At 57.8% G+C, this 26128-nt stretch overlaps 1 protein-coding gene across 4 annotated transcripts in view; it reads right to left on the bottom strand.

Annotated features, from left to right (window-relative positions):
- Positions 1-1572: 1572 nt before the first annotated feature.
- The window catches only part of AP2A2 (adaptor related protein complex 2 subunit alpha 2), a 65297-nt gene continuing 40741 nt past the window's right edge, over positions 1573-26128 (bottom strand). For 3 of the 4 annotated variants that reach the window (XM_057552441.1, XM_057552439.1, XM_007171170.2), the window contains 17 exons: positions 23062-23163; positions 19214-19322; positions 17746-17896; positions 16687-16855; positions 15398-15535; positions 14145-14327; positions 13497-13594; positions 12875-13106; positions 12594-12767; positions 9399-9559; positions 6717-6799; positions 5130-5219; positions 4334-4457; positions 3272-3388; positions 3114-3183; positions 2835-2969; positions 1573-1980 (listed from right to left, as the gene is read on the bottom strand). In XM_057552441.1, coding sequence (XP_057408424.1) covers positions 1903-1980; positions 2835-2969; positions 3114-3183; positions 3272-3388; positions 4334-4457; positions 5130-5219; positions 6717-6799; positions 9399-9559; positions 12594-12767; positions 12875-13106; positions 13497-13594; positions 14145-14327; positions 15398-15535; positions 16687-16855; positions 17746-17896; positions 19214-19322; positions 23062-23163 — 2214 coding nt within the window. In that variant the 3' untranslated portion in view covers positions 1573-1902. The remainder of the gene's footprint in view (positions 1981-2834; positions 2970-3113; positions 3184-3271; positions 3389-4333; positions 4458-5129; positions 5220-6716; positions 6800-9398; positions 9560-12593; positions 12768-12874; positions 13107-13496; positions 13595-14144; positions 14328-15397; positions 15536-16686; positions 16856-17745; positions 17897-19213; positions 19323-23061; positions 23164-26128) is intronic. The other variant, XM_057552440.1, reaches the window with a different exon arrangement.

Here is a 26128-nt window from a genome sequence, read left to right as displayed (position 1 = left end):
CCAAGGCCAGGCCGCAGCCCCACCAGGATGAGTCCCACAGGCTCAACCCACGTCCCAAACCCAAGTGCAGAACAAAAGGCACGCCAGCTCGACACACCTAAGCTTCCACCCCGTGACTGGGGAACAGGTTCCGGACGACGGGCCCGTGTCATCGGTTCTCAGCGCCCCATGCAGCCCCACAGGACGGGACCTTGAGCCGTATGCCGGGCGCCTTTCCCTCCAAAGACCACACACATTCCGATCGCCATCCCAGCATTTGTTCTTCTTTGCTGATGGATGCTCACCCAGAACGGTGGGTGGAGGGAGGGCGTCGGCTGACATAAGGAACCAGCCCCGAGCCGGCAGTCCGAACACTGGAGCCCAAGCACCGCGTACCGTCCAGCACCTTGAACAAGAGCACGACGGCCACGCCATCCGCCTGCAGTGCAAAGCGGTGCCGCCAGCGGCCACGCTGCCACACGCGCAAGGCCTCAGCCTCCACACTGCGCGCTGCAGGGGCCGCACAGGCTGGTGGGTGTGGGAACCTTGAGTGGGGCGTCCGCAGCGCGGGGGGCCCCAGTACCCACGTGGCGACTCCCAGAAGCTGCCTCCCCGCGACCCGCACCACGGCAGACGGCCACTGTGTTGCCCTGCCCCACGAGGTTTTCCCCACCGCGCAGCAGGGAGCCCGGTCCCTGCTGGAAAGCCAGGGTAACCAACAAGGGCCCCAGCTCTTCCTGGGCCCCTCAGTGCCGAAAGCAGACGTTGTCTGTCGAGGACAAACCTGCAGCCTGTGCCTGCCGCCCACCAGGCTGCATCTGCCGCTAACAGGACACGGGCCCCACCTCGGCATCTCAAGGCGCAGGGGACGGCACGTGAGAGCCTCGCGCACGGGGCGGGGGCGGGGACAGGTGCCAGCTCATGCCCGCTCTGCTCTCTGCTTCCTGACCACACGCAGGCCTCCCTCCTCCCACTGCACAGGCCAAGGTCCACAGCACCCCAGGCTGCAATCATGACCCCGGCACATTTAGGCCACTGCACAGGGAAGAGACCAGCTCACCTTCCAGAAATCTTCTCTGTTGGCCCACAACAAACACTGCCATCACAATCGGGAACCAGTCCTGGGCCACTGTGGTGACGGTGCACTCATTTGAAACCCAAAGATGCATGAGGTTAGGTACACACCCTCTAGAGCCACCAGAAACCCTCCCCCCAGCACTGCACACATAAGGTCTCAGTCAGGCGGCTTTACAAATCTCACTTTAAGAACACAGTGCTGGGAAAAAGGAAAATAGAATTAAATCTAGCCAGGATACCTGTTTTTGTTGATTGTCATTGAGAACACAACCCTGTCTAAGTCCTAGATTCAGAACCCGGCCCCGGCAAGCCCCCAGGCACTGTGCTCTCACCCTGGCTGAGGTCGGCGCTTGGGCCCCATGTGGACATACCCATCAGCCCCTGGGCCACCTCCCCGTCTCCCATCCAAGTAGCCAAGATCTATTCCCATGGCAGACAGAACGCCGCCTCTCCTCTCAGAGCATCAGAGATGAACTATCAGTAAGATAGCACCGGCATCTTGATAAAATTTCAAAAAACTTTCCATTTTCATTCAAACTTCTAAATTCCCTTTAATTTGTAGACTTAGCCACAGAACTGTCTTGATTTCTATAAGAGTGGATCCCGGGATCCACGCCCCTCTCCTCCTGACTGGGCAGGCCGGCTGGGTCCAGGTTGAGCCTTTTCTTCCTCAGCGGCACACAGGCTCCCATCCATCCCCAGAAGGGACGAGGCCAGAGAAGCAGGGCTGGGAGGCGCCCGGGCTGCGACACTAGACAGGGCACGGACTTGCAGCATGGCAACGAAGACGATAGTGGAGATGAAGAAAAACGCAGACACAGGAGCCTGACCCTCTGTCCTTGATGATTAAAACTGTTCCGAAAGCAATTCACACAATCTCTGAGAGACGGTTTCTCTACTCGTCCGCAGCGTGAGTCGGTACATCTGAAACAGAGGACACAGCAGGTCAGTGGCGGTGCCAGGGCAGATGCTGCGGGGCCAGCCCCGCCCAGCGGTCCCTCAAGGCCCCCTGCTCAGCCCTTCCCTGGAGGCGCCCACTGTTGACAGACACAAGCATCGCACACGCTTTCAGTGGCAAAAATAAAACAGTCTGACAATAACAAGTGCTCGTGTGCACGTGGACCAACTGGAACCTTCGCGCGCGGCTGGTGGGCGCCTGAGACCGCATCGCTGTCGGGGCAGCAGTGTTGACCGTGCCCGGACCCCGTGAGCCGGCAACCCCACCCTGACTGCTCCCCATGTGAGATGAAAACACGGGCTGGTCGCACCACCGGGGACAGGCGCCACCTCTTCCCATTCCCAAGCAGCCCGTGTCCTACACAGAGGCACGTCCGGATGTTTGCAGCAGCCCTATTCAATGCCTCCTGAAACAGGGGCAGCCTGATGTCCATCGACAGGAGGGCTGGGCAAACCAGCGTGGCACCTCCCCGCAAAGGAGGGCCACGTGCTCCACGAGGACCCACCGTGGACACGGCAGCAACACGGTGACTGCTGGAGCCCGGGGCCAGGCGGGCCCCACACTGGGCCACACGGCGCTGCCTCCTAGGGAGGCCGGGGCTGATGCGGGCATGCCAGGGAACTTTCTGGGGCAGTGGAAATGTTACACGCACCAACAGGTGGTGGTGGTTACACAGGTGTACACATCTGTCGAAACACATCAAACTACCACATTTGGGATCTATCTGCACATCTCACTGTGTATGAATTACACCACAGTAAAAAAAAAAAAAAAAAAAAAAAATTTAAGCGTATTCAGCGATTCCCTCAAGGCGCTTGACCTGGGCTTGCAGGTTCGGCTCCAAACGCAGTAAGCATCCAATCTGGGTGGTTTTGGTGTGTATGATACCGGCTCCCACAAAGTTTGCAGGATTAGGATCGACTTCCTCTAGGAGTGCAGAACCAAAGCCAATAATCTGTGGGAAGAACCGGGAGAAACAGGAGCCCCTTGCACCGGCACCAGCAGAGGTGGAGGGTTCTCCGAGGGGAGAACCCGCCAGCCTCCTCCAAGGGCTCCGGTCGTGTCCCGACCCTGGGAACGTCCACAGCAAGACCTTTACCTTGGCTTTGGTGATCTCTGTGTCCATTGGATGCTTCGCCTTGAAGATATTCTGCACTTCCTGCTGGGGACTGTGGGAGACAGAGGCCAGCGCGGGTGCCGTCAGCTGAGCCAGAGCCGAGGCCCCCCGCCCATCCGGGGGCACAGGGCGGCACTCACTTGCTCAGCTGCTTCCAGCGCTGGAAGAAATCCTGAGAAGCCATTTCCGTGGGCTGGAAAAACTTGTTGAGTGTGATAGGCAGCTTCACAGACACATTCTGAAAGGTTCCCCCATACCTGTGAGCAACACAGAGGCACGCTGGGAAGAGTCCAGGTCCCGAGCGTGCCACCTCCAGGGCACAGAGGGGCCGCGTGCAAAAGGCGGGACGGAGAGATCTGGAAGGGCAGCCCGGGGCTCCAGAGAGGCTGGTCCGTCTCCGGCGCACCGTCATCGATGGCCGAGGACGTAGGGGAACGTGCCCCTGCCACCCCTGGCCAAGGCTGCCGGGCTGGTCGCACCACCGGGGACAGGCGCCACCTCTTCCCGTTCCCGAGCAGTCCATGTCCTACAACTCCAAGTTTAAATCATGTGGGTTTTTTCTTTTTTCCATGAAAAGACTAAAAGGAAACAGTGCGCCTACGGAATGAAACAAAACTTCTACACGTCTATTTCCCTACATTTTACAAAGTACACCATCTGCAGGTCTCTGTATACTTCGTATTTGGAAAGGTGCTTTTTCAAAATTTAACCTTACAAATAGCCAGCAGGGAAGGCTGGTGTGCACACTCTACCGCAGTCACTGAAAGATGGCAGGAACGAGCCGAGAAGCAACACAGACACGGCACAAAAAATCATCAAACCGGCCTGTGTGCTCAGAGTACAACACGCAGGGGCTCACACACCCGACGAGGACCTGGCGGGCCCACCACCCTGCAGCTGACCTCTGGGGCAGCAGGCCGGGCAGCGCCGCGGCACGACAGGCCCTCGGTCTCTGGCCTGAAAGCTCCGGGCCTTGGGAAGAAGGCCCCGCCCACCCGGCGTCCCAGACCCCGGGCACGCTTTCCCTCCCCCACTTCCCACACCCCCTGTAGCAGACGCCGGAGTGTGCACGGCAGGTCACCCCTTGGTCCTCACCACACCCTCTGAAGGAAGGATGCAGAGGTCCCGCGTCACAGCCACGCGCCGGCCCAGCCTGACACCCCCGCGGCAAGAGCGGCTGGTGCCTCGGCCGGGGCTCCCACCTGAACTGGATGTTGAGGACGGGCGCCTCGGTGAAGTCGGACACGCACTCTATGTTGACGGCCTGCTGCACCTGCGCGCCCCCGTCCACGGTGGGGTCCACGGGCTTGGTCTGCAGGCTCAGATGTGCGTGTGTCAAGGAAGCTGTGGCGACGCTGGGAACACGGGCTGAGCCCCGTGAGCCCCGAGGTCAGAGAGGCTCCAGAAGGGGCCCGGCAGGAGTCGGTGCTCACATCCTGACCTCGGACGAAACCTGCCGTACGTGTGTTTTTAATGACTATCCCGAAACACTTAGCTTTAACGGTCCACGTTTAAAACGTGCTTATCTTAAAATAAAAATAGATCTGGCCTGTAGTAAGGAGGTTCCTGCTTCACACGGCTTTTCTAGGGAAGGCGGCATCCTTGGTGGTCAAGCTGGGCCTCCTTCTCCCTCACTTTACCCGGGCGGCCCATCCTCGCGGGAACAAGACACCTGGATGGCAAGGCTGACGGGCTGGAGAAGCTCACGTCCCAGTTCTGCCGTTTATATGGGACTGTCTCCGGTCGCAGCTCGTCCCAGGTGGCCCATCACTCGCTCTGCCTGGGCAGCAGCTCCCTGGGAGACTCCCCAAGGAGACCAGAGCCCCAGCGGATGTGGAGGCCGGAACAGGCCTGCATGAACTTCACCAGCATTATAAACAAGCAACGTGAGTGTGGGAAGGTCCCCCGAGGCTGCAGTAACAGCACCTGGAAACGTCCTCCTAGTCTACCCTCCACCCGCTTCTGCCATGGGCCAAGGGGCAACGGAACCAAGGATATTGGCCTGGAGGTCGTCCGAACAGATGAGCGTAGGAGTAAAGCTCAGGAACTGCGTGGAGGTCTTATTACCGTAAAATATGAACATCCGGCCTAGAAGGAAGCAGAGGAGCTTGTTCCCACGCCACACCACAGCCTCCTGAGCTGCACAGAGGAACCCAGAGCCCCCGCCCCACACAAGTGACGCCCTGAGCCCGCGGCCTCGGCACTTGGGGGGCTCGGAGCCAGCACAGCAGAAACCGCCACACAGACCTCTGTGAACGTCTTTACGCCCTCAGAATTCAGAATGGAACGTGAACTTCCAATCTCCTGAAAAGGATGCACAGGTGGGCATGCCTCTCCCACAGCCTAAGAAACACCACGGCTCCTGGGTGACGCCACCGTGGCCCGGAGTCTAACCCCTTCATCAAATGAGAAACCAACGCCTCCGTCCGTCCTCAGTGAGAAGGAGTCTGAGGGGCCCTGCGGGGCAGACGCGCTGCCTTCCCACCCTCCACTGGTTTCCGCAGACAAGGCTCCGCGATGGTGCCAAGAGGGAGGCGGGGCCAGCAGCCCACAGGGCCCCTCGGCGGCAGCCCCGGTAGTCAGTGGGCATAATTTGGGGGGGCTGGGGGAAACAGAAGGCTTTTTTTAAAAATGGGGTAAAACATACAGTATACAGCCTGCAATTTACCGTCTCAGCCACTTCTAGGCGCACAGGGCGGGGCACGAAGCACATGCACATGGTCGTGTTACCTTCCCCACCATCATCCCCGGAACGTTCCGTCTTCCCAAACGGACGCTCTGTCCCCATGAACACTCACTCCCCTCCCCTCCCCCACCCCGGGCCCCACCGTCTACTTCCTGTCTCTATGGATCTGACTCCTCCAGGGACCTCCTGGGAGTGGAGTCAGACAGCATTTGTCCTCCTGTGACTGGATTATTTCACTGAGTGTAATGTCCTCAAGGTTCACCCTGTGTAGCCTGTGTCACAGTTTCCTTCCTTTTTAAGGCTGTGTAATGTTCCGTTGTGTGTTTAAACCACATTTTGTGTATCCACTCAAATGGACGGACACTCGGGTTGCCTCCACCCTTTGGTGACTGTGAACGTGGGTGTGCGAGTATCTGTTCCAGTCGCTGCTTTCCTTTCAATTCTTTTGGGTAAATACCCAGAAGTGGGATTGCTAGGTCATATATATGGGAGTTCTATTTTTAGTTTTTTAAGAAACCTCCAGACTGTTTGCCACAGCAGCAAATACATCCCCCCAGCGCACAAGCTTCCAATTTCCCTACGTCCTCGCCAACACTTGTTTTGTTTTTTACAGCAGCCGTGCTGATGCGTGTGAGTTGGTACCTCGACGGGTCTGATTGCATTTCTCAGACTATTAGTGATGCTGGGCACCTTTTCATGCTCTTTTGGACATCTGAATGTCTTCCTTAGAGAAATGTCTAAGACTTTTGCCCATTTTTTAACTGGGTTGTTTTTCTGTTGTTGATTTGGAGTCCTCTATATATTCTAGAAACTAGACCCTTTTGAGATATGTGATTTGGAAATACTTTCTCCTCATAACTTCTAAGAGAAGTTTTCATTAAGTAAAGTAAAACACGTACCTAAATTCTGCCGAAACTCAGACTTCAGTCCAATCTGAAGAAGCTGGTTTTCAAACAACACACCATTATTTTTACAGACAAACCTGGGGGACAAGGGACAGCATGTGAGTCACTCAAAGCCACCCACCCACCAAAAATACCAAGATCAGTTTTGAAAAAGGGTTTAAAGAACACGAAGACCAGAAAAACCTCTCTGGGACATGAGGGAAGGGAAAAGCAGCAAATATTCCAACAAACACCATTAAAAGCGCCCGCTAGAGATGGGAGGTAAGCTGAGAGGGTGACACGGCGCAACCAAGGAATGACCACAGGAGCAGGTCGTCTGCCTTCCATGAAGGTGCTGCTCAACCGTGAACAGCTTCCACTGACTCAGGACACGGGCGCCACGGCAAAAGCACACGTCTGTTCAAGTCGGCCCACAGGCTCGGCCACCTGACACGCCACCGGGGCTGTCCGCAGGTCACGCACACCCACGCCCACACCCAGGCGGCCCTCCCCGCGCCTCCCGTCCTCCCCTCCCCTCTCCCCCGCTCTCCCTTCCCCTGGTGCTGGGAAAGCTGGACAGCTACGTGGAAAAGCAGGAGCCTAGAACATCTCACACTACATACAAAAATAAACTCAGAATGGATTAAAGACCAACATGTAAGCCTGAAACCATAAAACTCCTAGAAGAGAACACAGGCAGAGCACACTTTGACATAAACCGCAGCAAATATTTTCTTGGATCTGCTCCTAAGGCAAAGGAAACAAATGTGAAGATAAACGAGACCTAATTAAACTTAAAAGCTTTTGCACAGCAAAGGAAATCATCAACGAAACAAAAAGACAACCTACTGAATGGGAGAAAATATTTGCAAATGGTAAGACCAATAAGAGGCTAATTTCCAAAACATATAAGCAGCTCATACAACCCAATATCGAAAAACCAAACAACTCAATTAAAAAACAGGCAGAAGACCTGAATAGACATTTTTCCAAAGAAGACATACAGATGCCAACAGGCACATGAAAAGATGCTCAACATCACTGATCATCAGGGAAACGGGGATCAAACCCACAAAGAGACAACACGTCACACCTGTCAGAATGGCATCAGCAAGAAGCCCACAAGTAACAAATGCTGACGAGGACGTGGAGAAAAGGGAGCCCTGGCACACTGTTGGTGGGGATGTAAACTGGTGCAAACACTGGAGAACAGTATGGAGGTTCCTCCAAAAACTAAAAATACAGCTACCACATGATCCAGCAATTCCAGCCCTGGGTATATTCAAGGAGAATGAAAACACTAATTTGAAAAGATACACACACCCCAATATTCACAGCAGCATTATTTACAAAAGTGAAGATATGGAAGCAACCTAAGTGTCCGTCAGCGGATGAGTGGATAAAGATGTGGTATAATATACAATGGAATACACACACCACACATACACACACACACACACACACACACACACTAACTCACTCAGCCATAACAAAAATGAAATTCTGTCATTTGCAACATGGATGGACTTGGAGGGCGTCATGCTAAGTGCAATAAGTCAGACAGAGAAAGACAAATACTGCATGCTGCCATTCACGTGTGGAATCTGAAAAATAAATGAATATAACAAAGCAGAAACAGACTCACAGATATAGAGAACAAACTAGTGGTTACCAGCAGGGAGAAGGAAGAGGAGAGAGGGAAGACAGGGTACGGGAGTAAGAGGTACAACCTGCTATGCATAGGATAGATAAGCTACAAGGATATATTGTACAGCACAGAGAAATACAGCCACTATTTTGTAATAACTTTAGACGGAATATAACCTAAAACAGTTGAGTCCCTATGTTGTACACCTGACACTAATATGATGTTGTAAACCAACTAACTATACCTCAGTTTAAAAAAAAGAGAGTCTGTTTTCAGCCAGAGACGGACAACCAGCGGCACTGCAAACCTGCCCTTTCCCAGTCATTTCCAACAAGCAACAGGCAAGACGAATTAGCGTGCGGGGTGAACGGAGAGAGACTGGAGAAACTAGACAACCCAAGAACTCTTCCGTGGTCACAAAGACCAAGGACGAGCAGCCGCTCCTCGGAGACAACAGAACTCACACCCGCGCTCCTCTCGGAGGGCGGCCCCCCACCTCCTGGCTGGATTTAGATCTGCAGAGACAGGGGGACACAGAGCAAACAGGGAAAAGCGACAGGACCCGCGCAGCAAAGCATGGCCAAGAGCAGCCTGGGATTTCGCCTTCAAAGTGGGGGAACGGGGCCAAGTCGACTGCACGCAGGACTCTGCTGGCCCACAGCAGGGGTGTGAACGTCGGGACACCGGTCAGACAGAGGTGACAAGGATGGAACGGGTCAGCGGAGGAGCAGGAAGTGGGCCTTGGAAGCAGACCCCACAGGACAAAGCAGTGACTGTGAACTGAAGAGCGTTTCTTCAAAAAAAAAAGCTAGCTGCCTGGAGGGCAGACACGGGGCGTGACCAGAGAGCCCAGGGGCACAGCACGGAGAGCAGAGTACAAGCGTCCTGCAGGGCAGGCGCAGCCCACAGCAGCAGAGAGCACGCGGGGCGCCGCTCCCTCACCCGCCCAGAGCCTGAGCCTCCTTCCTCCCTGAGGGCAGGGCGCCCAGGGCGCAGGCCTGGCGGGGGAGGGGGGAGCCCCTGTCCTTGGGACGCAGGCGGCAGACTACCTGGCGAAGTTGTCCTCGGAGCCGGGAGCCAGGGGAGCGACCGCGGAGGGTGAGTCTGAGAAAACGTCCACGAGCAGCCCGCCAGCGGAGGGTGGCGGTCCGGTGGGCACGGGGGGCGCAGCGCCCAGCCCCAGGAGGTCTGCTGACGGAGACGGCGTGGACTGGAAGAGAGGGCGGGGAGGGTCAGCGCGGAGGCTTCTGGGCAGCACGCCAGGCAGGCGCAGGGCCTGCGCCCCCCGCACCCTGAAAAGAGGTGTCTGGCTGCAGAGAGAAGCCCGCGCACGTCACTGTCAACCATCTAAAACAGTCTGAAAACATGAAAGGAGTAAAAGCGAGCCACTTATTAGGGTGCATCCTTAATCATTTCTATGTTCCATTTCGTTACAGAGAAAAAGCAGATAAAATGCCTGCAGAACAGGGGTTTTTTTTTAAATAATTGCTTTTTTCGTTGTTTTGTCTTTTTTTTTTTCATTGAAGTATAGTTGATTTACAATGTTGTGCCTAAATAGCTGCTTTTTGATGCTAGGCAAAAGACAAAGAACAAAGCCAAAGCCCTTCCCAAATCACTCTCCAGACTCACAGGAGACACAAAAGTGCAGTCACCATACGCTCACTCCCCAGACGTCCCCCCACCGGCTGCACAGAGAGCTGGTGCCGCCCCTGCCAGGGCGGACACGTTCCAGAAACGTGCAGGGTCCTGATGACCACGAGGATCGTGTCGCAGCAAGAACCAGGCCTGTGAGAACTCATCTGGAATGACGCTTAAATGTCCCACTGGACCGTCCTGAGGGCAAATATCCACTTACAGTCACCTGAGGCTACATCCGAGAGCTGCTCTTCGTCACTGCAGTGAACATCTTGCTCGGCTTTACGACACACTCCCTCATCTTTCCAGGAACGCGGCCACGCTGAGAGCCAAAGGAGGCCAACGCCCTTTCTTTCTCAGGAGTGTGGATGCACCCACCCTGGGCACTGGCCAGTCCGCCCTCAGGCCATGCTGAGGACGTACACGCGGGAATCATCATATTAGCATAAGTAACTACTTATTTCCCTTTTATATTTAGAGCACTGCACTGAATTTCTAGCAAAATCACACATGTAGGCAGATGATCTTCTGTACGGATTCCACGTTGAGACAAAAGAGGAGTCACAGAACACGTGTCCCGTCCCGCAGAGAGGACGTGGGCCTGAGCCGGCTGAGAGCTCCGCTCCGCGTGCCGGGCCCTCCTTCCCGGGGCTCCAGGGCAGGCAGCGCGCCAGGCCCACCCTGCGGCCGGAAGCGGGCGGCTCCGGGTGCAAGGGGCTCCTGGGTAGAGCAGACAGGCCAGGCCAGGCTCCCCAGGAGAAGGGGAGGGGGCCCCAGAGGAGCTGTCGAGCTTCATCAGAAGCTTCTGCGCCGTCGGGGAGTCTGGATGAAACGGCCATGGGGGCTCTCGGCCCTGCACCTGGGACGACACTCCCGCACACACAGCCCCTCACAACAGCCTCCCGCCAGCGAGGCCATCTTCGGGAGCCTGGCCACCCAAGGTTAGGAGCTGCTCCCGGGGGGCCCCGAGCCTCCTGTGAGTGACGCGAGAAAGGCCTCTGCCTGGGCCACAGAACCCGCAGCCTGACGGGGTCACTGCACCTCTGCCACCTAATGCACAATGTCTCCACTGGTTCCCGAAGAACAGCGCAAATGCTTTTTAAAGTAGGAAAACACTTCTGTCCCGTTAAGTCAAACACGGACAGACAAAAGCAAGGCTGCTCCTTGGGGAGGCCCCGCTAGGACGCCTGCTCCCTCCCCAGACCCCACGTGCAGGCTCCACCCTGCAGCACTGGGACCCCCCGCCTCTTCTCAGGACTCGGGGAGACCCTCCCCAAGGAGCCGGCCTGGCACCCACTCTGCACAGGTCACACTCGCTCGAAGCGCCGCACACCACAGGGCGCAGGGCGGCTCCGGGCTCCTCCGCCAGCCCAAAGCCCCAGGAGGACTGGCGGCCTCCAGACACCCACCCTCAAGGCGCACAGACAAGCACCCCGAAGCCAGAGCTGAGCTGAGCTCCCAGGAAGGCCACAAAGAAAATCACTTCCTGGCGTGACCTGTGAGCCTAAATAAAAGGCATTCTGGCCGATATTACACAAGCAAAAGGCGTCACAGGTTTTCTTGTAAAATCCAGACATCTCAATGCCACTTTGAGGTGGGGCCTCCCTTCTGAGTTTGAAGACAGGAGAAAGAAGACACCAGGAGGAGAATCCCAGCCAGGAGGGACCCCAGCCTCTTTTCTGTCCTGCTGCTTCTGCCTCAACTCCCCAGCCCCGTCAAGGCCTTCCCCCTGCCCCAGCTCCCTGAGCCGCGAGGACAAACGGGAACTCACATCCACAGGGCCACGAAGGGCGCCCCTGGAGAGAAAGTATCAGGGCTCAGGTCAGAGGTCCTGACTGTGACGGGGCCCCAAGTCAAGGGCCAGGCCAGGTCTGAGCACAGGCCCCACGGCGGGCCTGAGGCCCCGGGGCACACAGGGAGATGTGGAGCCAGGCGAGCGGCCCCCCGAGGGGCACCAGGACTCACACTCTGGATGAGCAAACCACCCGGGCCCCGGGCCGTCCGCACGCAGGCACGCGCCGCCCTCACAGAGGCCGCCGGACAGTGTAAGCAGCACCGTCCATGGCGCTGGACCAGCGTCCCGGAGGGGAGACACAGCTCTCCAGGCTGCCTCCCGACGGGCCAAGCGTAAAGCCCAAGGTCCTCGGGAGCCGCGCGCAGGGCCGCGGGGGCTGCTGCCCAGCGGGGCTGACGCACCTGCGCCCCGGGCTCCCTCCAGCGAGCCGAGAGAGGAAACCCAACTCTCCAAACGGCACGTTCCCCGACGAACGCCGAAGGACACGTTCTCAGGGCATCGTGCGCGAACAGCACGCGCGCTCTGATGTGCTCACTAGTGAAAAACCTCTGAGGACAGCAGGAGGTGGGTCCACTGGAAACCAGTGAGCGGCGCGGGACTATACGGCAGTCGTGTAAGAGACGGGTGACCACGTTTTCTAAATCCAAAGCCGAGGGGAGACGTGGGAGCTGACCGCGGACCCCAGACAACCATCCGACAGACACAGGTGTCTGGGTCAGCCCGCCCCCCAACGACAACAGTCCAGGGTCACGGATCTCGGGGACCAGGTGCCCCAGGAGCTCACGCAGGGTACGGCCCTCAGGAGGCGACCCACCGCGGCGCTGGTGCTGGACGGGGCGGGCTCGGGGCCCCCATTGACGTCGGCGCTCCTCTCCCGCTTGGCCTCCTCCAGGTCAGTCACCGTGCTGGGGCCCTTCTTCTTCTTGAGCTTGGCCAGGATAGAAGACTCACGTTCTGGAAACGGAGGCATCTCCTCCAGGACGGTCGCCTGGGGGGAAAGGAGCCCTGGGTGAGCGCAGCACTAAGCCCCATGGCCCCCGGCCCCCAGACAGGGCGGCCAAGGCGAGGCGGGGGGAAGAGAGCCGCGTGGCGCACCAGGATGTCGGTGCTGGCGACGGTGCTGAGCCGCAGGTACTCGACGGCGCGCTGCTGCAGCTCCACGTCAGCGTTCTTCAGCTGGCTGTCACTGCGCAGCACGTCCTGGATGGTGCCCTTCACCTCCGGGAAGAGGTTCACGAACTTGATGTAGGTGGACAGGAGGAGCGCCCTGGTGGGGACGCTGCACAGGTGGAACTTGGAGTGCAGCAGGTGGAACTGGGTCAGGGGGCTGGGGGGGCACACGGGGCACGGCGTCACCGCCACGCCTCACGCCCCGCCTGGCCCACCCCGCCGGAGCCTGATCCCCACGCGTCCCCGCCGGACGGGGAGTGAGCGCGGAGTGACGCGGGGAGGTGAGCCCACGCTCCGCCAGAACCTGCGCGTTCCGGCTCCAGGCCGAGCCCAGGCTTCCCTCTGAACAGCGCTGGCCATCGGCCACGCCTCCTTTCCCCGCCAGAATCCCCGTGTTCCGTACAGTCAACCAGAGTGGACGTGCCCTCGCTCCGGGCTGTCCTGGGGAGCTCGGGACATCAGCTGGCCTCTACTAGGCCATCGGGTGAGAACCAGCGGGCACAGGCCCGGCACTGGACGCGGGACTCCCGGCCCCCGGGCGACGCACCTGGATCTCGGGTCTCCTGCTATCAGGTTCCCAAACTCCCCGAGGATGTAGCCACCGACTTTGACCAGGTTCTCGTGGCACGCTGGGGCCTGCAGCGCCTACGGAAGAGCACGCGCGGTGAGCCTGGTGCCCAGGCAGAGGAGGCACCAGTGGCGCTCGGCCTCCGGAGAAAGCCACCGAGCCACGTGACGAGCCAGGAGAGCGGGCTCAGGCTGCCTTCCCGGGGAGCCTGCTGAGCCCCTCCCGAATGCACTCCCCGCCCCATCCTCCCTCCTGGCCACTTCGGCAGAGGAATCAGCAGCAGGGGAGCCCCACGGGCAGGGCCGCGGCCGACCCCACCCCTGGAACGAGAGCTGCTCCCAAAAACTGACGCTTGGGCCCTGGGCAGGGGTGGGGGCACACGGCCCTCGCCGACGGAGACCGCGAACCCCCCGCGGCGGCCCCACGCTTGCTCTCGGACACACAGAGGCCAGCCCGAGGCCCCGGCCCGGGCAGCTTGCTCAGGAGGCCGCTCGCTGACCGAGAGCCTCCCACCCGGGGCCGCCGTGCTGAAATCAGGGAGAGAGGGCACTGAGACTCCAGCGGAGGCAGGAGCAGTGCCGGAGCCCGGCCTGCGGGAAGGCTGGCGGGGGCGGGGCGGGGCCACACCTCAAACACCGTCTTGGCGGCGTAGCCCTGCACGTCGTCCCGGTTGATGACGATCTGGATGACGCGGTACCACACCTCCTCGCTCACGTAGTCGCCCGCGATGCGGATCAGGTTCAGGATGGTGTCCACGTACCACGTGTAGTCCACGGCGTACTTCTCCGCCAGGATGGCGACCTTCAGCACCTGCAGGGCACGGCCACTCAGGGAGGGCCTCAGAAGGGCCTGAACCCACGCCAAAGCGACCCCCACCTCTCAAAGGCGCCCGTAAGTCTAAGGTTCCAGGAGCAGACGTGGAAGGACGTGTCGAGGGAGAACAGGCGAGATGGGCACAGCTGCAGGAGGCACAGCGAGCCCCGCCAGCCCCGCCCACCCGGCCCGCGGCCCAGGCAGCCCCGCTGGCAAAGCGCTTGCTGCGCTCGCTGGGCCTCCTGCTCCAACAGCCCTTCTCACCAGCTCCCCAGGGCCCCTGCTCCGGGCTGTGGAAAGGAGACCCCTCACCTCCCCAGGGTACAGCCTCCTCCTGCACTGAGCCTGCCCTGAGCAGCACTGCCGCCGACCTGGAGCCCGACCCCCCGCGCTGCCGCCCTCACGCCCACCTTCCCCAGCATGACCTCCTGACCGCGCCCCAGAGGCCCCGTCCACCTGCTCTGCACACCCTCTGGCCTCCAAGTCGACCCTCCGTAACGACCCCAGAGCGTCGTTCCAGGACACCCGCCTCGTCACCGCCCTCAGCTTCAAGTCCTTCAAGCCCAGAGCTGGCCCCAAAGCTGGGCGCTGGGGGCCCCTCACTGCCACGCCGGCCTGTGTCCCCGCTGTGCCCGCCCCCCACGCACGCCCTGCTCCCTCCGTGCTGAGCACCTGCCTCCCGGGACCTCCGCACGGGAGGGGGAGGGGGAGGGGGAAGTGGGGGAGGGGGAGGAGGGGGAGGGGAGGAGGGGGAGGAGGGGGAGGAGGGAGGAGGGGGAGGAGGGAGGAGGGGAGGAGGGAGAGGGGAGGAGGGGGAGGGGAGGGGGAGGGGGGAGGGGGAGGAGGGGGAGGGGGAGGAGGGGGAGGGGGGAGGGGGAGGGGGAGGGCCTCTGCAAAGTGATTCTGAAAGACCGGAAGGCTCCACTGAAAACGCTGATAAAAAACTAAAGCAAAGGACTCTTCCATCCAGTATGCACGAGACTCCCAACAAAGGCTGTAAGAAGGTACCTCAGCTGAGACACACAAGCATCGGTGCCGGTGACGACACAGAGGCCGCCAGAACTCACAATCTCTTCTCGGATAGAGTAGTCGGCCGTCTCCAAGTAGCTCAGCATCTCGGCCACGATCTGCTGGGCGTTGCTGCGGTCGCACATGGCGTAGAGGAGGTCCACGGCCCGCTGCCGCACGCTCACGTCCCGCTCCGTCTGGGGAACGAGCACAGAGCCAACAGCCACATGAAAGGAGCCTGGGCAGGGGACGGTGGCAGTCCGCTGTGACACATACCCTCCCATGGTCCCGAGCCGGGCGGCTCAGGCACACACCCCCGACCCCGTCCCAATGCTCACTCGGAGCTCTCCCCACTCACCTCCCAAATCCAGGGCCCAGAGAGCCCCTCACTTGCCACCCCACTGCCCCCCTCACTCCGGCACTCGGACCAGGCGGCTCTGGACCGGCCAAGATCACGACCCCGCTCCATCCCCAGGGGGTGGGTCAGAGGCCGCCCGCCGTGTGGTCACAGACCGGCCCCTTCCGCGTCGCCTGAGAGCCTGTCCCCGTGCTGGCTCCCAGCCCCACCGCAGACCCTCAGAAACAAGAGCACGGCTGCTCCCCAGCACAGGACAGCATGAGAGGTGCTGCCGTGGGCCCAGCCACAGGCACGGCAAGAGCAAGTCTTTCTCATCCAGGCAGTGACTGAAAGAGACGCCAAAACCACCCAGGAGGAATTCGAAACACCAGAAAGCGAAATTCCAAACCTTTGTACGGCCTCTTGTTCAAAACACACACCAAAAATGTCTATTAAATACACGTAAACCCAAAGGAACAGGGTCAGACGTGTTCTCAGCAGTAAGCCCAGGACCAAGACAGTGGGTTCTATAGCTTCCCCACCTGCCTTCAGTTTTCTAACACATAGGAACGCAGTGGATGTGGCTGTGTCTGACCCTGAGGAACCAACCCTCATTAGAGCAGAAGACCTCAGCTTGGTTCTTCCAGCTCTGGAATTTCAATTCCCTGGAAAAAGCAAATATTCTTCTGCAAGGAGTGAGTTTTCTCAGAGACATGGACAAAATATTTCATCCTTCTACCAAAAAGAACAGTTTCTACTGATCCCAATTTTTATTGCGACTCTGCTCACGTGCCTGGCCCAGCGGGAGATGCCCTGTGTGGTCATGGTCTCTCGCGGGCAGAACCCAGAACCGCCCGGGGACGCACACAGCCGGCCAGATCGCCCGGGGCCTGAGAGCACGGCCCCAAGAGACCGCGGGACCCCCCCACCGGTAGCTCATGAGTGACAGCACGAGTGACACAGGGACAAGGCGCCCCCGTGGCCAGGCAGCCCCCGGAAGGGCACACTTGCCTTCAGGGCGCTGATGACCGTCTCGATGTGCGTCTTCACGGCCTCGTGGGAGAACTCGGAGCTGGCCAGCGCGCACATGCTCTCCAGGGCCAGGTAGCGCAGGTTGGTCTCCCGGTGCTGCAGGAACTGGCCCAGCTGGTTACAGGCGCGGACCAGCAGGTTTGGCTCGCTGTGCGGACGGAAGAGTGGGTGGGCAGGGGTCCCCCATCAGCCTAGGCCGTGCCACGTTCACGGCCACCACGGCCTCCCGGGGCGCAAGGCCTGACGCTCACTCTGGTTGGCCCCACACGAGGACCCGCGCCTTGCGTCCCCCAGAGCATTTCTGAGTGCATCTGCAGAACCCCTGACTCCAGAGGGTCGAGGGCAGCTGAGACCCTGAGCCTCCACGCCAAGCTGGCAGGGCGGGGGCAGCAGGGGGACCTGGCTTTCACCAAGCCTCACCCAGGGGTGGGCTCTCAGCCAGAGAACCTGCTTGGCCGACAGCCGGACAAAAGCCGCGACGCCAAGAGACAGACGCACAGACGGAGATGATATAAAAGAGGTTACTGGCTATTTAAGTACCGACTACATGAAACTTGGCGTAAGTCTCTGCTCGCTCTTTACTCTGCCCTCTGAACACAGTCAACAAGGACAAGGAGGCCCCTCCGAGAGGGAGAGTCTTGTTACCAGTGCCCAGCCCCATGGACCGCAGAGCTCAGGCAGCTGCACCTGGCGGAAGCGCTGCAGGAAGGCGGGGCCGCAGGAGCACCCCTCACCCCCTCCCCTCCCTCCCCCTCCCCCTCCCCTCCCCGTGCCACCTCCACACGTTCCCACCACAGCCTCGGACCAACAAAGCCTACAGGGCGCACGTGCTCACGCCGCATTCCCAGGTGGCCCTGGGAGCAGCGGGTCGGGCAGGACGCCCAAGAGAAGCAGGGGAGCCCTCTGGGGGAAGTGAGACCACGGCAGTCAAGCTCACGGCGTGGAGGCTCTGAGGCCAGAGCGCGCGCGGGGCGGCTCAGAGCGCGGCGCCCTTAGGCCGCCGGGGAGGGCAGCGCGGGGGGCAGGCGCGGGGCCCACCTGTCGTGGTGGATGATGAGGCTGATGGCCTCGAAGAGCACGGCGTTCTTGGCGTTGGAGTGCTGCACCTTCTTGGACTTGGGCGGCTCCTGGGCCTTGTTCAGAATCGTCTCCAGGCACTCGGTGAGGCGGCCTCGCACTGCAGGGTCTTCTGGGCGAGACAGACAGACGTTGGCCCGGCTCCCCTCGGCCCGCACGGCCGCCCCACCTGCGTACTGGTACCCCTCATCTCACAACCCCAAAAGGAAGGGCGAGGACCCCTACTCAAACCGTGTGGCTGCTTAAGATCAGAGGATTTGACAGCCAGGGTAACTACACGCACATTTTAACACAGATAACACACGCAAGGTTTTGCTGAAATATGGATTATACAAGTCAAGGAAAATAAAATCTCAGAGACGTGGACAAAACACATGATATGAAAGTCTGAGGGAAGGGGGAGCAAAAGGTTTTTTCCTCTACCTGCTATTACCAATAGAAACAGAGAAAACACTATGAAGAGCAATAAAGTGAGAAAGAAAATTTTAAAGTTCTAGTCAAACCAGAAGAAAAGAAATAACGGACCAAAAAAAGACTAAGAAACCAATAAAAATACCAGAACTCCAGAAACTGTTGCAGCACATCTAAGGCACCTACCCAACCACCAGCTGCTCAGGGAGGGCAGGCCCTGCACACCTGAGCGGACGGAGGGCAGGGCCCCCAAAGCCGCCCCGGGATGGGGGGCAGGGGCCTGAAAGGAGGAGGAGGGTGATGAGATTCACCCCCATCGGGGGTCGGAGTCGCCCCAGGTCTCAGAATAAAGGAGGCAGAGGTCAGTTCCACGGAGAGAACTACTGCCGCAGGGGAGACGGGCGCGGCCGGCGGGCGGGAGGGGGAGGCAACGGTGGGGTCCCGCTCCCGCTCCCACGCGAGGGCTCTGCCGCAGGGTGTGCGGCTCACGCTTTAGCATAAGACAGACTCAGAATGGAAAGTTACTGGAATTTAACAAAGACATACCTTGTACAAACACAAATGAAGATTAAAATGTAAAGGTTACAACAATAAAACCATCTTTGTAGAGGCAATTTGGAAGTATTGAACACAAATTCTCTTGTGCATTCTTCAACCAGGAAATTCTATTTCTAGATACCTATCATACTAGTCAAACGTAACGTTTTAGAATAAAACACGAACATAACGATATCAGTGATGTGTACTTTAAGGTTACACAGATTGTTAACAACTTAGGACGTAAGGTTTCAAACAGTTTCCAGAATTACTCATAAAAACAGAGATCACCCCGAGCCGTACCAAAATTGTGATTTCTCTACCAGCTGCTGGGGAAAGCCAAGAGCCATGGCAGCATCACAGAAAGATCCAGAGAACAAGAGCCAGCACCGGAGAGGACTTTAAAGATAGCAAACAAGAGACCTAACCCTAACACGCTGCAGTAAACCCCTGCGGAGAGGCCTCTGCTGCACGCTGTCACCTGGGGGCGGGTAGCACTGCAGCAGCCTCAGAAGTTTGACTGACAGCCAGGGAGCCGGGACGAAATAGTACGTGTAATCCTGGAGGTCTGTGGAGGCCGACGTCACGATCTGCAAAACAGCACAGGGGATGAGACACCGTGGGCAGGTGTGCTGAGAGCGTGCGGCGCACCTCTCTTGTGTCTGAGGGGCAGGAGCACAGCCGCCCAGGCCCCAGGAGGAGCCAGTGCGCAATGATGCCCCTCCCCCGCGGGACACAAACCCTGGGCACCGGACCCTCGAGAGCGCCACAGCGACCCCGCCCTCGGTACAGCGTTCTCGGAGCCTGGACTGGGAAAGTGCATTAAACACAGAAGGGAGGCCTTCGGTCCCGGCCCTGCACCCACACCGCCCCGAGCACAGGCCCCGCTGCGAGCTGCCCAGGCCCAAGAGCAAGCGGCCTCCCATCACGCTGCCACCCGCCTGTCCCACACAGTCTGGGCAGGACAGACACCCCCTCAGCCTCCTGAACACGGGACTGTCCCTAAGGCAGCACACGCCCACCAACACGCAGCCCGGCGCCTCCCCACGTCCCGCGTCTGGGAGCTCGGAGCGGCTCCTGTCACAAAGCTCGCAGTGGAGACACTAGGTCATGAGTGACCTGAGACACGGCCACTCCTGCAGTGGGTGAGCTCCAAGCCGTGTAAAGCACTGACAGGACCAGCAGAAGCGGGTGCGGGCGCGCCGAGTGGAAGAAGGACACGCCACCGCGTGGACACAGCCGGCCAACAAAGGCTGCCTTTCGAATACGTCTCATGCAGCTAACGCCACACTTAGAGACAAACTTACAGCTTTAAATGCACACAATGAAACAAATACAAAAACAAAAGCATTGGGCTTCCCTGGTGGCGCAGTGGTTGAGAATCTGCCTGCTAATGCAGGGGACACGGGTTCGAGCCCTGGTCTGGGAAGATCCCACATGCCACAGAGCGGCTGGGCCCGTGAGCCACAATTACTGAGCCTGCGTGTCTGGAGCCTGTGCTCCGCAACAAGAGAGGCCGCGATAGTGAGAGGCCCGCGCACCGTGATGAAGAGTGGCCCCCGCTTGCCACAACTAGAGAAAGCCCTAGCACAGAAACGAAGACCCAACATAGCAATCAATCAATCAATCAATTAATCAATAAAAAAATAAATCTTTAAAAAAAAAAAAAGCATTGAATAATTCATCTCAAGGGTTCGGAAAGAGACTAGCAAATTAACCCAAAGAAAGTAGAGAAAACAATAAAGATATAAGCAGAAAGTAATAAGGTAGAAAAATCAAAATAGGACCAACAAAGTCAAAAGAAATTCTTACACACTTGATGAGATTAATCAAGCAAAAAATGAAAAGGGCAAATATCCAGCATCAAAATGGAGAAGAGAGACCTCAATATGAAGCCGACACACAGAATAACTTCCTGCCAATATGTCTGAATATTTACACAAGTTAGCAAATGTCAAGAATTGAATTTGAATTGAATGCATAATTAGAAGTTGTCTCACAAAGAAAACCCTAAATTCAAATGGCTTCACCAGTTAATCAATGATAAAAATGTTAGCAAAGATATAGAAAGGAATTTCCTTAATGTGGCAAAGAGAGGGAACACTGACAAAACCAGCCTACGTCGTACTTAACAGTGAAACATCGTAGACCTTCCCCCTTCGAGAGTAGAAACAAGACACCAATTATCTCTCATGTTCAACACTGCAGTGGAGGTCCCGATTGGAGCCATAAAGCAGAAAGTATAAACAAATATGGACTGGGAAAGGAAAAAAACTGTCATGGTCCACAGACCACATGATGGAATAGGAGGAAGACCCAAAGCAATCCACGTATCAATTACCAAAATTAATAGGTGAGTTTGGCAAAATTGCCAACATCAAGAGCAATAAACAAAAACCAACTGTGCAAACCAGCATACGCTATTGTATAATAACATTTATAGGGTATCATTGAGAACAGCATTTTTTAAATAAAGTATATAAAGACAAGACGAATAAAAAATAAAAGAACCTCTACTCGAGAAGTTGAAACATTTTTGAGAGAAATTAAAGATTAAGTAAATGGAGAGAAATACCATGGTCATAGATTGAAAATCTCAATACTACATAGATTTGAATTCTCCCAAAACTGACCTACAGGTTAAAGGCAGCCCCAGTAGGATTCTGTTGAGTGGGGGAACACTGGCCCCACGAGGCATCAAATTAACCGAAAGTCACACCACTGGTGCAAAGATGTACAGAGAAACCAAGGGAATGCAGCACAGACTCAGCTGCTGGTGTGGGACCAAGGGGCAGCGCAGAGTCTGCGGGGAGAAAGCAGCACCACACAGAGACACCTGTCCCAGGTGGATCGTCGACCTGCACGCAAGCCCTCAGAACAGGGAACAACTTCAGACATTTAAGGACACGAAGGCATTAACCATACAGGAAAGGATCAGTAAGTCTGACTATATTAAAATGTGGAATTTCTGATCATAGAAGACTTCATAAGAGACTGAAATGGCAAGTTACAGAGCAGGACAAGATTTTTAAACACAGAGTAGGCTGAACCATACGAAGCTGGCATTTTTGTAGATCAATAATGGTTAAAAGTTGGCAATTCTGTTTGGTTCAACCCCATCTAACCAACAAAGTGCTCATATCTAAAATATATAAAGGGGACTTCCCTGGCGGCCCAGTGTATAAGACTCCTCACTTCCAGCGCTCCCACTGCAGGGGGCCCGGGGTCGATCCCTGGTCGGGAACTAAGATCCCACACGCCACGTGGCGCGGCCAAAAAAATAAGTAAATATAAATGTAAAAAGAAATACAAAATTAAGGTAAATTAACAAAATAAAACAAGAACTTGGGCTTCCCTGGTGGCGCAGTGGTTGAGAATCTGCCTGCTAATGCAGGGGACACGGGTTCGAGCCCTGGCCTGGGAAGATCCCACATGCCGCAGAGCGGCTGGGCCCGTGAGCCACAACTGCTGAGCCTGCGCGTCTGGAGCCTGTGCTCCGCAACGAGAGAGGCCCGCGCATCGCGATGAAGAGTGGCCCCCGCTTGCCACAACTGGAGAAAGCCCTCGCACAGAAACGAAGACCCAACACAGCCAAAATCAATCAATCAATCAATCAATCAAACATACGCATCTGATTCAAGATCCTCATTAAAAAAAAAAAAAAAAAAACAAGAACTTCTATAAAACAACGAAAAAGACAACGCCATGGGAAAGTGGGTGAAAGACTGGACAGGCTCTTCACAAAAGAAGGTATTCCAAGAGCTAGTAAACGTGCAAAGCTGCCCAGCTCGTAGGTAATCAGGAAAACGCAGACCAGATCACAACGCGAGAGGGCGCCCAGCGCTGGGCGGGGCCAGGCTCCTCACAGTCACCTCCAGGGGAGGGCTAAGTGCTGGACAAGACAAGGCACAGGCGGGCGGGGCACAGACGCTGCACGGCAGCAGGGACCAGCAGGGACCAGCCATCGGCACGCGAAACAATTCGCCAACTTAACGTGTCGGGCAAAGCAAGCCAATCACAAAACAACATATGCTGTGTGATCTTGCCACACAAAATTTAAAGCGCAGAGCTGAATGCAGTTTGAGGACGCTCCCTCCCCGTAGCGGGGCCAGGGGCTGAGCCGCCCCGCTCTGTGCACTCTGCCGCGCGAACAGGGCACTTCTGACAAAAAGGTCGAAAGAAAAGCCGATCAGCTATTAACCAAGACACGTCCACCCCTGAACTTACAAACTGACCCAAACCTCTTGCATTTCAAAAAGTACATATATTAATTAAAGAAAATAACTAAGACCAAAACCCACCGAGTTCCGTTCCCCTCGACGGACTTACTCTGCTTAACCTGGAGACGGCCAGAGAGACAGAGGTTTTAAACTCTTCCGGGTTCTTCTGTGCTAAGGTGGTGATGAGGCTGGCGGCGGCGGTCACCACGCCCTGAGAGGAGACACACACACATTTAGACGCCAAAGCTCCTGACGACACCCCCTCATTTTAAACTCATTTTCTAAACAGAACTTTAAACTCAGAGGAACAAAGGCAGAGGCAGCCCAGGGCCACCTCGGGCCCACTCTGATCAGCTCTCAATGTGCTTAGAAAGCGAGGTGCACACATAGGTTGTTTTCTTGTTCTAGTTTCTCTCTGAAAACCGGGAAATCCAGCACCCCTCTAGCCCAGACCCTGCCTCAGTGAAGGCCAGTGCGGGGCAGCGGCTCCGGGCCCCAGTCTCCACCCGCCCATCGCCTGCCTCTGCACTCACTGCCCCGATCTAGATCATTCCGGGTGGGCACACCGTGTTCAGACTCACATGAATCTTTACAACCCAAAACTGAGATCGTGTAAAACGGCAACTGAAAAGCCCATTCTTCCCCATTTTGAAGAGTGGTCCAAGCCGTGTCTCTGCCCTCTGTCCTGGAAGCACCACCGGGCCCGGATGAGACCCGACCCTCCCCACGGAGCCCCGCGGCCCCTGGCCTCAGCACACGGAGACCTTCCACGCAGCCCAGGGGAGTCTCTAGCGACGTCCTGGGACACTAGTATTTACTCCCAGTGACTCACGTCTCCTGGAGGGAGACACTGGCTAAGGAGAGAAGGTCTCTTGCAAATATAAGAAAGAAGAGACAAAATGAATGACACCCATTGACAAAAACGGGTGTAAGGATGCCAACAAAGCTCCCTCGAATCATCACATAATCCCCCCAGTCCCTCCCCCACCCCCACTCCTGAGCAGGAGGGAGAAGGCGGCAGAGTTTCTGCAGCGAGGCGGGGTCAGGCCTCACCAGAGGCCGCCGCCACGCTATTCTCCTGTCGTTCTGATGGAAGCACGAAAGCAACGCTACAGAAACGGACCTAACTGGCCTCACTGTCCGCTTCTCAGTGGGCAATAAGGGCCAAACACAGAGCTTTAACAAACAGGCATTTGCAACACGCGGCTTCCGCAGGGCAGAGTCTCTTTCACCGTGGCTTCTGAGTGTTTGGGACACAGCCTGCTTCCCCAGGAAGATTCACCTGCGGGATGAATCAGGCAACACTCTGACAGAAGTCAGTTGGGGCTGGCTGGCTCCCGAGGCGCAGTTCCTCACGTTCCCTGCGCGCCCGGAGGGTCTCTGCAGGAAGGCGGTGTGAGGAAAGGGCTGGGGGCCCACGCAGCCGTGGCTCTGCCGGCCCCCAGCCCCCCACCCCCGACCCGGGCCGCCTCCTCTCCCCGCTCGGGACACGGCTCTGGCCGAGCAGGACTCAGGGCGGGCCAGGCCTGGCACAGGGCTCCGCGCGTCACAGCCCTCCTGCCTCCTCCGCTGCTCTCGGAAGGGCTTGCTCCCTCTGGGTGGGCGAGTGACACTCTTCCTGGGGTTTCCTGACCTTGAGACCAAAGAAGCCAAATCTCACGCCTTTGGTGGCAAAGTCAGGAGGTGTGTGACACAGAAGCCATGGCCCCGCGGAGGACAGAGCGCAGGTGCAGAGAGCAGCAGAGGTGAAGGGAGAGCTGGCCGGCGGGCGCGGCCTCACCCTGGGCTGGCTGAGACACCCCTCCACCTCGCCCAACGCAAGCTGGGCTCCTGTGGCCTAGAACCACAAAGGCGCCAAGCGGTGCACCCGGCCACAGAGCCGGGTACGTGAAAATACAAAAGCGAACCAAACAGCCGGGCACAGAAGCGTCAAAGGAGGAGAGCCTCCTGGCCGGCGAGACACGGCTCCGCCACCCTGGAAAGCGCTCGGTGTGGACGTCGCTGGCCTTGGGCCTCGGCACCTGTCGGCGTGTGGCTGCAGAAAGCTCCCCCGACAAGGCAGGAGTGATGACAACTCCTGGTAAAATGCCACGAACCGTACCCAATAACGCCTGCTCAGAGCACTGGGCCGCGTCCCCGCCACACCTGGGCTCTGGACGGCCCTGCCTTGCCGTTGGCTCCGGGTTCAAGCCCGGACCTATGCGAAGCCATCCAACCTCTCTGAGCCTCAGTTTCCTCGTCTGCAAAACTGGAAAACGCCCCACGGCCTCCAGCCTGGCCTCCCGGCTCCACGGCAGGGCCTGAACCCGAAGAGATGGAGCATGGCCCGGCCCGCGCGGCCCGCATGTGAACGCTGCGGCCCGAGGCCCCCGGCCCCGCAGCACGGCCTGCAGACGCCCCCTCCCCTCCGAGGAAGGGCTGCCCTGTGCAGACTCGAACGTTCCTGGTAAGTGTCGGAAACGACGGAGGGGCAGCTCGCCGGGCAGCCCAACAGGCAAGCCGCCCAACCACCAGCTCTCGTCTCTGAGTCTACATATGCCGATGGCTTACTTTTCATTTAATCTTTAAGGGAGATTTCTCTTCTGGGAAACAATGGAGTAACCAGCTAACGTGCTAACACCTATCAGCTCAGCAGGAAATTCTGTGTGGAACCTCGATTCTCTCGTTTGTACAACGGGATTCCGGCAGGACAAGGCCACTCTGTCCAGCGTCATTTCCTACTCGGCCCCGCCTCCCGGTGTCAGCGTGGACAAGGGCCCGTGACTCACGGCCAACCACAGCCACCGAATCGCTCCACGTCTCCCTGCCCTGGCCTGCGGCGCGGGGAGGGCTCGGGCCTGGCTCGCGCACCAGCTACGTGCATTAGGCAGCCTGCATGCCAGAGCCCGGGGGCTACAGGACGGCCCTCTGACAGCCTTAAGCAGGGTGCAGACAGGCACGCCTTGTGAAGCCCTCAGTGGACGCGGTGTTTCCAGAAGATGCTGGGCTATGCCTTGTTCGTCCCTGCAGCCGGCAAGCTGGAGACCCCCCAGCGCCTGGGGACCGGGTGAGCCAGAGGCCCTGTCTAGCCCACCCTGTCTGTCCCCAGGGCAGGGGCTCCCGGGCCCGATGGACGGGTCGTGGACGTCGCCCCAAGCATCTGGAAGTCACAGGCAGCTGCTCGCACGGCGCTGGCC

Source organism: Balaenoptera acutorostrata, chromosome 9, assembly GCF_949987535.1.
Source record: "Balaenoptera acutorostrata chromosome 9, mBalAcu1.1, whole genome shotgun sequence".
NCBI lineage: Eukaryota > Metazoa > Chordata > Mammalia > Artiodactyla > Balaenopteridae > Balaenoptera > Balaenoptera acutorostrata.
This window is presented reverse-complemented; position numbering and strand designations above follow the sequence as displayed.